Genomic DNA, 18,265 nt, shown 5'->3' with positions numbered 1-18,265 from the left:
GGACGCAGCCCTCCGTCCTTCTTGGCCACAAAGAAGAAGCTTGAGGCGGCTGGTGATTTTGAGTGACGTATGTACCCCTGACTCAGAGCCTCCCTTATGTAATCTTCCATTGCCTGATTCTCTGGAAGCGAGAGCGGGTAGATCCTACCTCTTGGCAACTGGGCATCTGGAACTAGGTCGATCGCGCAGTCCCATGGCCGATGCGGCGGTAGCTGGGAAGCTCTCTTGGGGCAGAAGACATCATGAAAGGAGCTGTACTCCTTAGGAATGTGGATAGACTGCTTCTCAGGAGGACTCTCGACCGATGTTGTAAACAAAGAAATGGGGTTCCGACCTTGAAGAGGGAGATTTGGAAAACAGGTAGGTGTACATCCAGATCCCCATTTCTTTATCTCTCCTGTGCCCCAAGAGATGATGGGATCGTGCTTCACCAGCCACGGGCGCCCTAGAATGATGTCCATATTTGCACCCTCCAGAACCAGAAATTGAATCCTCTCTTGATGTAACAACCCCACTTGAAGAAGGATGTCTTCGCATTGTCGATGGATACGGGTCGAAGATCGAGTGCACTGGGTTATCGGTTGTATCTGGTATATATGCGAGGACGCCTCAGTACGTAGGTGGAGTTGACGACAGAGGGATTGGGAGATGAAGTTCCCTGCTGACCCGGAGTCGATGAGGGCTGTGACAAGGAGAGAAATAGAGGCAGTAGTTATTTGTACGGTGGTAGTAAGTGGTTTACATTGTTCAATATTCGTACTGAATACACTCACTGAAGTCCGAATGGGACGAAGGGGACACTCCATACGGGTGTGTCCACTGACACCGCAGTATAGACACAGACCCCGGGTCAGCCTCCTCTGTCGTTCCGCTGATGTCAGTCTTCCAGACTCTATTATCATGGGTTCTGGTTCTGGAGAGGCTGTTGACTCAGGCGATTGGAGGAGTGCAGACGAGGGGGTGATGGTGTCCTGTTGATAGGAACGGAGACGATCGGAACATCGGAGAGAATGTTGGATGAATCTCTCCAGACCCATAGTATCATCTAATGTGGCCAGCTGGATTCGGAGAGTGGGTTCCAAGCCGAGCCGGTACGTGGTCAACAACGATCTCTCATTCCATCCACTTGCAGCTGCTAGAGTGCGAAACCGGAGAGCATATTCCTGTGTAGATAGAGTACCTTGCTTTAGATGATACAGCTGCTCTCCAGCGGCTACTTCCCCATCAGAACGTCCAAACACCTCTTTGAAATACTCCGTGAAGGTAGTGATGGAATTCATGACCGGCCCGGCTTGGTTCCAGATCGTCTCAGCCCATTTAAGTGCAGGTCCAGAGAGTAGTGATACGATGTAGGCGATCTTTGACTTATCTGTGGGATATAGAGAAGGTTGCATTTCGAATATGAGGGAACATTGTAACAGAAAACCATTGCACTCCCCCGCTCCGCCTGAGTAGGGCGCTGGTCGGGCCATGGGACTGGAAGGAAGGGCCGAAGAAGAAACTGTGGAGGCGGAAGTGCTCGGTGCTGGTGGTGCGTTGGAAAGTGGAGCTGGTGGCTGTAGAATCCGCTTCAACTGGTCCACCAGCTCTTGAAAGTGATCGGGGGTGCTCATGTTGTCGTCGTTAATGGTCCGGGCTTCTGTTATGAAGCGGACAGGAGACAGAGGTAAGGAAACGTTAGGGTGTTTATTAAATGACAACAAGGAGCACATGAAGGATAGCCAGGAGGATCAGGAATGATGTTGGGGTCTTTTCCTCCGTGGCTGGGTAATAGGAATACACGAGGATGGACAGCACACACCAGATACAGCTGACAGAGGATGACACAGACTTGGAAGGACTGGAAGACAGGACGATTCGGGAGGACCAGGAAGACTAGGAGGAATACAAAGAGAACAGGTAAGTAAATCGTTTGTTTTAGCTGAGGATGACTACGCTGAGTGGTCGCTCAGTTGTCCGCTTTCGTCGAGACGAGCCCGGACCATGAGCGACTGGAGTGCTGTGCTTTTATCTGGTGCTCGTGAATGTGATGCAGCTGTGTGCTCATTAGAAGTCAGGTGATGGTGATCTTCGTGAGTGGGGATCGTGAGAGCCTGACCAATCCGTGACAGTTTAGAAATGTGTATCTTCTCTCCGTTAAACAAAAATTGGGGAAAAAATTAAAGGGGGGGGCTAATAATTCTGACTTCAACTGTATGTGTACCCTAGTTTCTTTCAAATTTCTTAGACTTCAATACCTAATCCCATTTCGCTCTTAGAATAGTATGAGATTAATTACTGTAAGCACTGCCTAATTTCCAAAATCAGCCACTCATCCAATAAAGGAGGATCCTATTGATTTAGGCAACTGGAATCCAGACAAGAGCTTGACAAGCGGAAATAATTTCTCCTCAAGAACCGTCAATAGGTTCTAATGGGGTTATTAAGGGGAATCAAAGATATTTGCATTTAGACAGCGAGCAATTTGTCATGTAAACAGAAATCCCCTCTCACCCTTGAATGCAAAGGAACTCTAGCAGGAACCCAATGAAAGTTAATCAGGAATGTATGGCACAAAACGCATGATGAATGAAGTACTTTAATGCAGAGCCAGGAAAACAAAGTAATCTCTCAACATACCCATGAGTGTAATGAGTTTATAGAGGACCACACAAACTGACACAGAGTTCCCTTGATGCTTGAAAATTAATCTGGGGGTCAAACATTTGTTTAGTGCGCATGTTAACAGTGCTGGAAAAGAGGTTTCCTCAGCCATGCACTCCATTCATTGTAAACTGAACATAGAGGTTCCAAGATGCATGACAAATTCCTCTCAGCTATCAGTTTTCCTTGGCCTACGAGGCAGTCCTCTGCTAAACCCTCTTTTATTTTTGCGCTCTTCTTGTTTTGTTATTTTACCTGGCAGTCCAGGTGTGAAGGGGTGAGGCTGTGGAAAAACATTCAATTCTGCAGGCTTGTCAAGAAAGAATCCATTGATTGACCTCTACATCAAGGAGCACAATGACAAGTGGGTTAGCAATTTTCCGCATCAGTTATGGCCAACAATGCACATTTCCACTTTCGCTTGCTAGCATTTAGCGTACAGTGCACATATACCTTTCATTGGCAATGAAAATGGTCCAATGCAGTCTTTATAGGTTTCACAAATCTAAACTATGGTTAGAGTTGTTTTTTTATTTAGTTTTATTTTGTGATTTTCAGAGACCTGCTGAAATTATAAGCCAAGTTAGTGAAGGTTCACCCAAACATTGACATTTGCTGTTAATTTACTCACCCTCAAGTGATGAACATGAAATATTTTAGCTGGAATCATGGTCCTTGGTGAATCGTAAAATTCAGGTCAACAGCTACTGGCATTTTAAAAGTCCAAAAAGTATAATTAATACTAGTGGCTCCTGATAATATTTAGCGCCCTTTTATAGCAAAACAACTGATCTTAGCAAAAAACTGAAGAATTATATAGCTGTGAGTTTGTTAGTATATGTCTATACATACGCCTTTATGCAACAGGACTGTTGTACGTCAGACTGTTGTACGTCAGAACGTGTTTTCTGAGGCTTTAGATTGAAAGTAATAATGTCTACTTTCTTTGCAGATTGCATTGCTGACCTTTATATATCATTGGGAGCCACAGGTATTAATTTTGACTTGCATTTTATTAATTGCCAAGTGCCATGGTTTGCTAATTTTGTTTTATGTTCTACCAGATGATGACTTCACTGGTGGTGAGTAATTTGAGGCATTATAATGTGGAGATTTCGAATGCACAAATGAACAGCGTACATTGTAAAAAATTAAATGAACAATATATCATGTTAGCATATGTTTTAGTTCATTGTAACTTATTAAACTAAGTTATTCATGTTCTAACTTATTCTTGTAGGTGTGCAAGCTGTTTTAAGTCAGTTTAACATACTATAAGTTTAATGAACTCATAAGGTTAATTTGATTTAGCTTAAAAAATTTAAAGCAACCAGGATTTTTTGTGTAGTCTCTATAGACTACCTTCATCTGAGCCATTTCTTTTGTCATTTTCAGTTTTTCACAGAGATAACTTAATCCTGTTTTAAATCTGCCACTATGCTGACGCATAGGCAATTGTAGCTCCGCCCCCTTTTGGAGAGAGGTCTGGGAGCCCAATCTTAATTGAATTTAAAGCGACAGTCACTAAAATGGCACAATTTAGATCAAAACCTAAAAGGTTTCATTTTCATTCTCATTTTCAAAGAATAATAAAATATTATCTGTGTGCTGTATTGAGTTGAAACTTCACATACACACTATAGGAACACCAGAGGCTTATTTTACATCTCGTTAAAAAAAAGCAATATAATAGGTCCCAGTTAAGGTAATATAATGTTTTTTTCCACCACTAGAGGGTGTGTATTCACCACAAACAAAGGTGTAGTTTGATGATGCCTTGACTGTATTCAAGACTTATTATCATGGTATGAAGCAGAATAAAGCTGAAAGCCTCAAAGCAAAACAAGACATCTGAAGCAATTGCTGATAAGAGACAAGCATGATGCAGCACAAAAGCAGCAGATATTTTATTATGCCATAGGTGACTACTTCTGCTTCTTCCTGTTGAGATCACATGGGTGAAGAAGCAGAACTGTACTATCATACTAAATACATTTTAGGCTTCTGTTATAATGCTGCTCTGTGCAGTGTAATACAACACAAAACATATTAAAGCATTTAATGGTGGTAATCTGTTATCTATTGACCTTATTCTTCAATGCGGAAGTGCGCTCGTTTTTGCAATTGTTTCAGAACTTCCAATTCAGTCGCCTATGGGTGAAATGACTAGGTAATAATAATAATAGACAATAAGAAAACGGTCAAACTACTTGCTCTACAACCGAGTGTTTGCATGACTATACAAACAAAGTAAAATAATATAATAAGAAAATATCAGTTTGCAACATCAAGCAGCAAAACAGCTGTTTTTAACCTCTAAAATAAATGGAAGTGAATGAGACTCGTTGAAGTCTCGAGCCAAAAATATTCAAATGGCTGCACCCGCGCGTATACGCAGAGAAACAGGTGTATAAAACCAAACCGGAAATCGAGGGTGTATGACATAATTATCATGGCAAAACAGCCTGAGTCACTAGTTAAATTGTTTATTTCTCTAGATTTTAACATTCTTTGAAACATTTGGCATAATGTAAGTACACAGGTCAGAAAAATACATAACACTGTTCTTGATGTTTTTGGATATTTTAATGAAAACAGTAATTATGGTGGCTTGAGAACGCCAATGTACTGTTATACTACATAAACTTATTGTTCATCTTCTGTCTTCTTAGACTATTTTAAGAACGCATCTCCTCCTAGACCGCTCATACTACAACCACTAAACTAACTCCAAATTTTTTCCAACTGATTTGACTTACGGTTTTCCGAAAACTGATGCAGAAAATTCAGAAAAGTCCCATTGACTTAACATTGGACCAAATTTTGTGACCTCATAACTTTGCGCCAGACTGTCATACAGACTTAAAGCTGGGCTGATTTAATTCAGACTACCAATCTGCCAATCACTGGTGACCTTTCAACTTACTAGCCATACCCTAGCAACCACTTACAGCACCCTAGCAACTGTCCCATAGACTTCCATTGTAAAATAATTTCCCTTGACTTTACATTGGACATACTAACAACATACCAATTCATAATAACAATATACAAATTCATACTAGAAACATACTAACAAACATGCTAATCATACTAGCAACATGCTAATTCATACTATAAACATATTAGCAATATGCTATTTCATACTAAATTCCTGCTAACAACATGCTAGTTTATACTAGAAACATGCTAGCAACATGCTAATTCATACTAGAACCATGCTAATGTATGTTAGTAACTGCCTAGCAAGTACTCAGAACACCTTAGCAACACCCTAGTAACTGCCTAGCAATCACCTAGCAATGCCTTATCAACCACTTAGCAACCACTCAGAACACCCTAGCAACCACCAAGCAACACCTTAGCAACCACTCAGATGACCCTAGCAACTGCCTTGCAACACCTTATCAACCACCTAGCAACACCTTAGCAACCACATAGCAACGCCTTAGCAACCACTCAGAACACCCTAGCAACCACTCATATCACCCTAGCAAGTGCCTTGCAACACCTTAGCAACCAAACACTCAGATCAACCAAACTACTGAGTAGCAAAGCCTTGGCAACCACATAGTAACCACTCAGAACACCCTATCAACTGCCTAGCAAGAAACATGCCAATCCATACTAGAAATGTAGTTATAACTGTCTTCTTAAAAACTACTTCAATTATTAAAACTTTTGAACGATTTCAAACTTTTAATCTAAGCTTTCTCAAGCCACCATAAAGTTTGTCTTTAATTTTCTAGTTTTACATACTGTGCCTTTAAAGGGATGGTCCACCAAACAATTTAAACTCAGATGAAGGTAGTCTATAGAGACTACACTAAAAAAATCCTGGTTGCCTTAAATTTTTTAAGCTGAATCAAATTAACCTTATGAGTAGGCCCACACGGAATCTGCGTGCACAGAATTCCGCAGATTTTCCACAGATTTTCCACAGATTTTTAACCCATCATTAGTTTTGTTTATTTACTTGAGTAAATGTGTGAAAATTTATATTTCTTCAGTTTTTAAATTAATTACAGTTATATTATTGACTAATATGAAAATGTTCATCTGATTTGTGTAAAATGCAGTGTGTAAAGTAATATTTTCTGTCTTTTAGTAGATATATTTTAGGAGAGACTTGCTTTGTTTACCAAATAAAGTGAATCTAATTAAATTTGCATTTTAAACATTAAATAAAAGTTTAAAAGATATTATTTTTATTTCACATATTAAGGTTTTAGTTATGATACTCCCAAAATAATTCCACAGAAATCAGCAGATTTTTACCAAAATTATCCGCAGAAATAGCAAAAACGTCCACAGATTCCGACTGGCCCTACTTATGAGTCCATTGAACTTATATTATGTTAAACTGACTTAAAACTGCTTGCACAACCTACAGAAATTAGTTAGTACATAAATAACTTAGTTTAATAAGTTACAAGGAACTAAAACCATATGCTGTCATGACAAATTGTTCATATAATTTTTACAGTGTACGCTGTTCATTTGTGCATTCTAAAGCTCCACATTATAATGCCTCAAAGTCGCTGACATTATCTTTGACACGTACAGTGCACAAAACTCTATTGGCATACAGCTGCTTCTCACTCAGGGCTGTCTATGCAGACATCTGATGACATGTACAAATGGCGAATGTCAATCAAAATGTTTCTGCAAACTGTTTTTATAAGGTGTAATTATAAAAATACATTTTTACCATCAGAGGCTTCTATATTCACATACTGTTGGCACACAATTTTGTTTAAACCTCATATAAAAGTGCATAATAGGTCCCCTTTAAGATACTAATTATCACAACAAAATCAAGTTATAAGTTATATATAACACAACCCTAACAATAATGTAAGAGAACAACAGTACCAGGGAAATCATGTTTAGGGTGTTTTCCCTGCTAATGAACAATAATAACAAGATCAACCAATCAGAATGCTTCAAGCATTTAAAGCAACAGACTTGAGCTTACAATAAAACGATTGTTACTGTGGCTGCTATTGTAGTTATGGTTCTTGGTGTGAACTCGCCTTTAATCTCCCAGTCGTTTAAGTCTTAGTCTGTTAAACAAACTCTAATGATTTTCTGTTTCACTCAAGGATGTTATTGCATGTTCAAGCCGCTGATTGAATTACTCAGAGTGCTTTAAGAATGTTTTGGGTGGAAAGTATGGAAATTAACCAATTGACCTTTGTTTCGACCTCTGGGTTAAAGGAGCTTTGTGGGAAAGGCCTGCTGTGGAGAATCAAAGACATTTACGGTGCCATTTTAAATGATCACTGACAACCGATAACGTCAACATGGAAATGAAAACCAATTGAGAAGCACACAATTATAGAATATTTAAAATTAAAAATTATTACCTTATTATTTACTCAATTAAGTTGATAAATCCTAAATAATAGACTAAATAATAGATCAATAATAGATAAACTAAATAATAAGGAATGTCTTCGGTCCTCCAGCATTTTTGCATATATGGCCATTTATGTGGGTGTCCAGCTTCTGTCCTCAGATCAGACGTGTCCTATAGGGATAATCTGTCACACCGCTAGGAGCCTAATTGATGCCTCATGCGTTTGAGGAGCAATTATGGTGTCCAAATGTCAAGAGCTAATTTGTGGCTTTATAATGTGGACACATGGGCCAAGGAGAGGGCCAGATCTGAGCCCCTCTGGGAGAAGTGTAATAGTTTGCTCAGCAGATGTGAGATGTGTAAAAACTCTGGGGGTTGGGAAGAGCCTTCAGAAAATGTGAAATCTACTGCATGAGGTCTTGAAAGATGGATGTGGAGACCCTCAGATTGTTAGGCCATTGTTTATTTCCAATCTGATCATTTTCATTCTCAGAATAGGCTTTATTTAAGAACTGTCTGTTTGTAAATGCATGACAGGGAGTGCTTTGTAAGAGGTGTTTAGAAGAGTGTTAAAATGCATAACCACTAGTTGGATCTTGCTGGTTTTTCCTGGTGTTGCCGTAGCAATGCAAACAACAGAATAACAATTTAACTACAGTTGACAGCTTGAATGTCAAAAGTCGATATAAAAACATCACATCTTCATTGCCTGCTTGGAGTGCAGTAAGACATACAGCACAAAATGTGGCAGTGTGACGTGCCAAAAAGGTTTGAAAGGATATTATTAACTCCTCTGCACCTACAACATGTTATTCTACACAGATAATAGTCCTCAGGAAACACTGAAGATAGTTGGTTCAGAGTTATTCCTTGCTTTTATAGTTTAATTGTTACTTTTCAGCAATGTAAATTAAATATTTTTATGATATTGAAGGAACAGTTCATGGGTAGTTCATAAGATAAAGATAATTCTTTGAAAAAATTCTTAGATATGTGGCATGGTGGCTCAGTGGTTAGCACTGTTGCCTCACATAAAGAAGGCCGCTAGTTCGAGTCCTGGCTGAGTCAGTTGGCATTTCTGTGTAGAGTTTGCATGTTCTCCCTGTGTTCGTGTGGATTTCCTCTGGGTGCTCTGGTTTCCCCCAGAGTCCAAATACTTGCAGTATAGGTGAATTGGATGAAATAAATTGGCTGTAGTGTATGAGTGTGTATAAATGTGAGCGTGTGTGGGTGTTTCCCAGTACTGGATTGCACACTCTCGGAAATAAAAGTACAAAATCTGTCACTGGGGTGGTACCTTTTCAAAAGCTACACTTTTGTACCATACAGGTGGACATTAGGGTACAGTTTTGTACTTTTAAGATTGACTTTTGTACCTTTAAGTTACTTTGAGGTACACCTTTGCACATTTCAGGTTGTAATGTACCTTTTAAGGACCTTTTAGGAACAAAAATGAACCTTTTGAAACGGTACCACCCCAATGAGAGTGCAGCTGGAAGGGCATCCGCTGTGTAAAACATATGCCTGAATAGCTGGCGGTTCATTCTGCAGTGGCGACCCCTGATAAATAAGGGACTAAGATGAAGGAAAATGTATGAAGAAATGAATCTTAGTTATTATCTTAACTTAAGTTAATCTTAACTTTTCTCCAGTAATATATTTTTCAGTGGTAAAACTTTGTTTTACAAACAGTGTAACAATACAAGTACTGGGTAATATTAATTAGCTACATGTGCTTACTAAATGGTTAGGGATAGAATAAGGGTTCGGTTTAGGGTTAGTTGCATGTAATGCATAATATATGGCTATTACTAAGGCAAGTACATCGAACATGTACACATGTAACATGGACACTTAAGATAAGGTGTTAACTTTTCAGCAGGTTGCTCAGTGTTGCAAGACACTCCAAGTAAAAACAGTTTTTTATACATTTGACAAATTTGAAGCTTTTTGTGTTTGTTTATTTATTCTATTTTATAGAATTATATCAATTTGTGTATATAGATTTAAATATATCAAAGGCTGATTTCTCAAAATGATTATTTTCTACTCCTGTGCAAAGCCTAAAAATCTCTTTAAAACATAGTACTTATGTTACTGGTCAAATGCTTGGGGTCCGTTTTTCTCCATGTTTCTTTTTTTTTTAAAGAAAATTATTCTGTTCATCAAGGCAAATATTAAATGTATTTTTTTTTAAATAGTTAAATATTTATTACAATTTTAAATAACTGCTTACTTATTGTAACTGCTTATCTTATTGTAGGTTCACAATGTAGTTTGTACTCCAGTCATTATTGACTTTATTACTGTTACTATTAAAAACAACAACAACAACAACAACAACAACAACAACAACAACAACAACAACAACAACAACAACAACAACAACAATAATAATGACAATAATAATAATAATAATAATAATAATAAAAATAAAAATAATAATATTATTAATAATAACAATAACAACAACAATAATAATTCATGTTTGAGTGATTTCTGAAGGATCGTATGACTCTGAAGACTGGAGTAATGAAGCTGAAAATTCATCATTAAAATCACTGGAATAATTGATTAAATATAATGGTAAACTACTTTTGAACAGTTATTTTATAGTGCAATAACTCTTCACAATTTCACAATTTGTTCTGTATTTTTGATGAAATAAATGCAGCCTTGGTGAGCAGGAGAAGCTTATTTTGAAACATTTAAAAATCCTACTGACCCCAAACTTTTGACCGGTAGTGTACGTAAACAAAACTTTACAGTTTTATATATATTTATTTTCAATTTTTTAAACAGAGGGATATGGCTATACATAATTCACTTGATTATATAAAACATTTTATGTGTAAAAATAAAAATCTGGCTGTTTATGGTCTTTTCTGAATTATGGAGTGAAAGAAAAACCTTTGACACTAATATGTCAAAAATTAAAACAACAATTATCTCTCTGTGATAAATGTATACAAATTAGCATATATTTAATAAAATAATAGCTCAATTATAAACATGACATCTTAGAAAACAAAACAATGATTGTCAGTAATCAATTAACTGATGTATGATAGTATAGTTAATTTTTTTTACTTGCTTTAAAGAAGTCATCAGTCCAAAAGCGCTCCAGATAAACAGTTGCTGAGGATAAAGTCAGACGCCACCCTTATGCAAGCACAAATCTGCCCTGAGACTACAACTTAAAACAGCAGCTGAAACTTTGCTGCTTCCCCCAGTCTGTAAAGATATGAATTATGCACTATTGTAATCCACACGGACTACAAAGCTGCCGAAGCTGTATTACCACAGGGTTGCGTGAACTCCATATTCACAGCTGACAAACACAGGGCCTTGAAGATCAGAGAGCCGGGACATGCTGACATGTGCTGAGGGAACACCTGCAATGTCTGACGGGACACTCACTTACACACCTGTCTGTGGACCCGTGCCATTCTCTCTCTTTTTCCATCCTCTCTCTCTCTCACACACACACAAACACACACACACAGGTCTATCTGATAGGGTTTCTTTGAGAGCTCTTTGAGGCCATGTCTGAGGTGATGAAAATAAGGGTGCATCCATTAAGTGCATGAGGCAGGGCTGAGAAAGGGCATGGATGAAGGATTTAAGTGTTGCCTGTAAAGTGCCTCAGACCACCTGCTGGAAATATGGACAAAGGCATCTATTTCAGGCCAGACAGACGCAAAAATATTGGTTCTTCAAGTGCCAGAGAGTATTTCGTGACACGAACTGGTGAACCTAATAGCTACGGTACACTAAATACCAAAAAAAGAGCACCTTTTGACTGAACTTCAAAGATCATGACGAGAGAAACACGTTATCTCTACCTAAATACATCAAGTGCAGTGAACTTTAGTGGAATTAGTTATTTAGATGAAGTGTTAGGTTACCTGGATATTTATTTAAACTAGAAAAGCTCTATTTATCTTGCATTTTTTTGACATAAAAGATAAAAGAATACAAAACGTAGTTGGGACTTTTTATCTCACAGTTTCTACTTTTCTTGCAGTTCTGTGAAGAAAAGTCAAACTTCTGACATAAAAAACTTGCAATTGCATCACTGTCAAAAAATACTGGGTTTCACACAATTACTTTATGTTGTCCCAACACAAATCATTTAAATTAATTTAAAGGTGCAATAGGTGATTGTCTTCAGAAACATTTTTGTTGTGCTTGTTGAAAGTCTCTTCACATTCCAATAGTAATGGTTACTTAAAGTAAATGATCTAAATGTGTTTATGTGTAGGGTCCCACTTTATATTAAGTGTCCTTAACTACTATGTACTTACACAGAAATTAATAATTTGTTACAATGTACTTATTCTGTAAATACATGTATTTACTATGTACTCATGCTTGATTAAATACCTGTATGTAATTACATCTGTAATTAATTTCTGTAATTACATTTGTAAATACACTGTTGACCATCCCTTAGAACTTAACCCACCCTTAAACCTACCCATAGCACCAAACCTGTCCATAACCCTACCCCTATGGCAACTCAAGAGCACCACAAGTGTTCTCAAATACATTATGAACACAGTAAGTACATTGTATTTACTTTTTGATTCAAGTACATAGTTAAGGACACTTAATATAAAGTGGGACCCATTTTTATATTTGGGTAAGGCATAAAACTAAAAAATGTTCATCCAAATGAAATTTGTCAGGCCAACAATTCCCATTTATTTCTTTTAGACATTGATGTGACTATTTTTAATTTACAAGGGATCTTTTACAGCATTGATAACGTAGATTTTTATTAAATTTAACAACAAAACATATATAAACAGTGCTATTCCGCCTAACCTGCTTTACTGAGGTGAAGTTGCTTTTGTATTCACATTGGTTCATTTTTAAACAATGACAACTTGTGCCGCGCTCCCTATATTGTTTACCATGCTACTCTAAATATTCAGTCTGAAATAGCATGACTAGTATGGCCTGGTTTATACTTCTGCATCGAGTGATTGGTGTGACCCATGGCGCACACAATGCATTTATTGCATTTATACTTCTGTCCGCTGTTTGTGTTCCTCTGCAATAGCACTTCAGAAACACTAGCTGGCAGTAGGTGTTTATGCTCCTCTGTGTCGAGTTTCTTCGCTGGTGTTTTGTTTTGTTTGAATACTAATGTACAAGTGGCTCAAACCTGCTTATTTTGAGGCAGGAATCGGCGGACGTGCAACAACTTTAATCATAAGGTAAAAACACAAAACAACAGTTTCCATCTAGAGCTCTTTTAGAGACTCGACACTTGTAAACACTCGCTCCATCGGGATCGCGCGGCTCTCACCTCCGCCCACACTCGTCAGCGCTACCAAGCCGACCAATCACAAAGCTTGCGATACGTGTCGTTGCGATGTGTAGTTACATATTGTGAGAGGTGAGCATCAGCGTCGGCCATGGTGAGGGCTATGCGATCACGCGTAGGCTGCGCCAGAGTGTATAAATCAGCCTTTAGTGATAAGTGAAATGCACGTCACTGGCCAACCACTAAATATACAGTAGTTGCTTTAGGACAAATGAGGGAGGTGAGACCAGCGATTCTTGCATGCATAAAATATCGCACATTATGACAAGTTTAGCTTGCTACACAACTGAAAACATGCTAGATATAATACAGTTATTTGTTCAGAATTGTAATATTGTTAAGTACTGTAAAGTTTTCTAACTGGCGAATGACATGATCTAGTGGGATGTCTACTGTCATCTTTAAGGTGCGTGTTCGTGATTTCAGGAGACGTGGCTTTGGACAGCAGGGGAGGGACTGTGTTTCAAAGATAATATGCTAACGGATAGCATTTAGTTTTTACAAATTTAAGTGGATTCAACATAAAACAATTATGTTGTTCCAAAAACAACTTAAGAACGGTGTTGTTTCAATTCATTTTAAATAAGTAGTTCGAACAAACATCAAACTTAATTTTTTGAGTGAAGATTTAAACTCAACGTTTTAAAGTACCTCAAAATTCTAAACAACCTTAGAAACTCACAATTGTAAAAAGACAGAATCCAAAAAAGTTTTAAGTTTGTAATTGTGAGTTTAAACCTATTTTAATTTATCTTTCTCAGTATCACAAGCAATTCTGAAGTGTGAGGAAAAAAGTCATCACTATGAAATATGACAACATATATAATAACACAGCAAAATGTTAACATGAAACTGGTACATTTTATTGGTTACACTATGAAAATATTTTACAAATTGAATCAAACTACTGTATGTATGATTATAGAAATCAGAGCCCTCGTGATTTAATTATACAATTGTTTATCATTCAGCCCTGTGTAAAGAAATAAGCTCATCCGTTCACACTCATCCTCCACCCTCGTTTATCTGTTGTTAACAATATAGTTTTAAGATGGGGAAAATCCCACACTGAACCTCCTGTAAAATGTTACCGCTACACTCCTCTCCTAAGACAGACCCTGGCTCACCTTCACAGAGAGACTGAGATCACAGACTGGATCTTTATGCTTCAACATAAAATGTCCTCTCATCCGTTTCGAAACTGTGTATAGATGTGCCTCTTTAGTCATTGTTGTGGAAATGTCTCATTGAGCCGTTAAAAAACATTCAGGAAGGTTTAGCCTGCGGTGTTTAAATCTCATATCATCTTCCCCAGCGTGTCTTGCTTGGTTTCATGTGAAAATGCTGGTACTATCCGTCAAAGAAAACACAAAACCTGGTGGGGTTCTTATGTGTGAGGAATTAAAATAATATTTATAAAGTGTGTTTGTTTTTTTGGATCTGACTATATTGTTAATGACTGCACTTGTTCTCTTTAGAGCTTTGCCTGATGTGCATCATTACTAAGCATCAGCAGAGATTATTCTAACTTTGGGTTTGACCCAAAAGAAAAGGTCAGTTTTTATTTCACTCAGATTCAGTCATTGTGTTGCTGTTACCTGAGAAGGTCTCGCAAAAGAACATTGATGCTGATGAGGTCTCAGCTTAAAAGGACAGTTCAGCCAAATTGAAAAGCATCATCGTTTGCTTGATACAAACCTGTGTGACTTTATTCACTTATAAGGTTTTTCACTGTCATCTGTGATACCATGATGAGCTTTTATAGACTTTTTTCAATCAACAACATTTTTTTGTAGTTGAAAAAGATTCTTTAGATTATTAAAATATGTTTAATCAAGCAAAAATGATTGTCCTATAAAGTATGTTTTGAAAACTTTATTATTAAGAGTGAATATAGAGGATATTTAACATTTTTATTCAGAAATCAGACTGTTTTGGTGACCATTTCAGTAGCATTTGGATGGATAAACTAACCCTTTTTTCTTTTTTCTCCTTTTATTTTTATGTTATTAATATTTGTATTTGTTTTGATGCTCAACAAATCATCTCGAAATATTCCATATTGGCTAGAAATCTGTTTTTGCCAGCTTAAGAACATTTACCATTTCAGTAAAACAAAACAAACAAGGTTTTTATATGATAATACTTGATTTAATGGCCTGTAAAATGTACTGTGCAGCATGCCATTTTGAGAAAATTGAGCTTGAAACAAAACTAAAAATCACAGAGTCTCATGGCATTCTTCATACATTTGCAAAAGGAAATCACAATCTTGCCCTCCATAATATTATAGCGGTGATAGCAAGCAACCGTCATATAAAAAGAACAGCTTTGCCACTATTTCAAAGCACCTTCTACCACTTGGTCTAATAACAAAAACAACAATCTACTTTTAGATGTAAAAATATATATATTTGTATTTTCAAATAAATAAATACATACAATAAATATGCGTATCAAGAACTGTATAAATAACATCCTGTGAGATGGCATCTCTTGTTCTCCAGCGTCCCAGTTCTGTCATCTCTGAGCATCACGTAAGGATTGTTCCTTCAAGTCCTTCTTAACCCATATTGAATATTTCCAGAGCGAAGCAGCACTTTGTTTACAACCTCCAGAAGTCTCAGGTTTTTTGTTTCATGCTGCTAGTCAGTTTGAACCAGCAACAAAGACACCATCTCTTCTCCATCTGTACTGGCCAGTGCATTTCCAGAGCAGGTTTGGATGCGGTGACCAAACGTTTTCATATCTCCTCCTCATGAAGCGAAGAAACTGCACATCCCTGAAAAGTCTCAACTGTGTCCGAGCACCTCTTTATAAAGTTCTGGAACTTTTTCAGGGTCCACGGGTCTTGGAAGAAAGTGAGTGAACTTTTGATGTCTCCTAGATTTTGTCCCATCCCGCGGAGTCCCGTCCTTGTTGAGAGCCACGAAATATCTTGCTCCTCTTTCTCCGTGCTTGTAGAGATTAGAAGAGTATGTGTTGTACCAGTTCTCCTCAAATTGCTCACGGAAAACACATTCTGCTGTGAGTTTCTCCTGAGAAAGAAAAAACAAAACACGCTGGTCAGTTTTCTTAAAATCAGACATGAAATGATAAGACATACATGCCATCTACTGGGCTTCAATTAGAATAACAGTGGTGTAGGGTTATTCTTGAAAAGACAAGTCTGCTTACTGAGCCATAAAGTTCTCCCTTGTCGTTCATCCCAAGGTAGAGACCACTGTCCACTCCACGGATGCTTATTAACCCAACTGCAAGGCTTATGAATTCCAAAATACCTGGAGAAGAATAAATCAATTGTTCAGGAAAGGTTCTTTGAAGTCTAAACCCTCGTTCACATAATTTGAGAAAACTGAACTACATTTCAATGTCTATACATTATAACACACATCATTTAAAATAAAACTTCAACGGTGCTTTGAACATTATATTAGGAAAACGACATTTTCATTGCTTTTTACGCATAATATATTTTAGAGTTGGTTATTTATTATATGTTTTTAAAAATTTCCTCATCATGAAGGTTTCTCCTTTGAAGGTGAATAATTTTTAAGGAGGCCAAAACGTTGATTTAAAAGTTTTTTAGAAAGTTTAAGCTGATCCATGTGAACTATAAAAACGTTTTATTTTATTTAAGTGTACAGCCACAACGCTGCACGATGGTTCAATTTCTGCTTCTATGCTGAATATAATAGAGTGAAATTACCGAAGCGACTGTGGTCCTTTCTGGTGCCCTGCACACTGCCATCCGGGAGAATTTCAAGGTGAAATCCAGTCCTGCAGTACAACTGTCTTCTCCGCAGGATCCCTTTCAAGTGCGTGAGATCTGCGGAGGTGCTCCGTGACAGTCTCTCTGCTGGAAATAAATGATCATTCAACAGCCCGAGGTTTTCTCCTAGAGGTGGCAGGAAGAACTGTGAACCGACCTGTCCGAAACCTTCCAGGCTCTGCAAAAACGTCCCGATCTCTCCCATAGCTGCCATCTCAAACCTTCCAGTCCAGCCGGGGAAAAATGATCTAGGTGATTATGCTGAAGCAATCGTCCCAAGCTATACGTTACGACGAATAATATCCATGCGAGTGCGTCACTTGTAGTGGATCCATGCTGAGTGCATATGAAATATCACTTGACATATCCAGTGGGGAAGAAACTTAGCCACTGTCAGTTACTGACTTCAGATTAGTCCTTTAATGTCTGCTCTGACGTCTCGTCACCATGGTGGTCGCTGGTGCTTTGTGACATGAGTAAGTGTGCAGCAGGTATGAGGCAGCAGGTAGGCTATGTGTTGTTGTGGGAAGTGCTTTGCGCAGCGAGTGGCTGCTGTGCGCGCGGGGCAGGTGCAGAGCTCGGGCTGCTGTGGGCGGGACATCGCTTTGGTCCAGCCTTGAGTTTTTGCGCACAATCACAGTTGTTTGTGTTTGTCTTTAATGACTGTGTTTGTGCGGGTCAGGTTTTGTATGCACTGTGGGCTTTAAATGTTGGCTATCCATCAAACAAGTAGTCTGATGCCTCTATATGGTGAAGTGTTAGTGTCTTTGTTGCTGTGTCCCTGTGTGTGTATATACCCTCTCTATATATGTATAGAATGTATGTAAGGCCCTTTTGCTCACCAAGCCTACATTTAATTAACATCTTTTATCAAAAACCATTCCAGGCCTACCAATTTGCTGCTTAAGAACATTCCTGATTGGTACTAAAACAATTGTGATGCTTAATTTATTTGTGGAAACCATTATGTAATATTACCATTAAAAAGTACTATTTTAAAAATACTTTCATTCAAAAAGAGCACAAGGGATTTTATATGTTGCAAAGGAAGTTATTAAAACATTGCAGTTATAATAAAATTTCTATTGAACCCATGAAAGGTACACAAAGGTTTGAATAAAAATATAGAAAGAAATGTTTCCAAAACCAATGG

At 37.8% G+C, this 18,265-nt stretch overlaps 1 protein-coding gene across 1 annotated transcript; it reads right to left on the bottom strand.

Annotated features, from left to right (window-relative positions):
* Positions 1-15,503: 15,503 nt before the first annotated feature.
* Positions 15,504-17,612, bottom strand: fgf20b (fibroblast growth factor 20b). The gene is made up of 3 exons (XM_056472415.1): positions 17,050-17,612; positions 16,518-16,621; positions 15,504-16,378 (listed from the first exon to the last, which is right to left on the bottom strand). The coding sequence occupies exons 1-3, from the start codon at positions 17,324-17,326 to the stop codon at positions 16,133-16,135; spliced, it is 627 nt and encodes a 208-aa protein (XP_056328390.1). The 5' UTR covers positions 17,327-17,612; the 3' UTR covers positions 15,504-16,132.
* Positions 17,613-18,265: the final 653 nt, after the last annotated feature.

Source organism: Danio aesculapii, chromosome 14 (genome assembly GCF_903798145.1).
Source record: "Danio aesculapii chromosome 14, fDanAes4.1, whole genome shotgun sequence".
NCBI lineage: Eukaryota > Metazoa > Chordata > Actinopteri > Cypriniformes > Danionidae > Danio > Danio aesculapii.
Note: the sequence above shows the minus strand (reverse complement) of the source record. Positions and strands in the feature narration are given on the sequence as shown.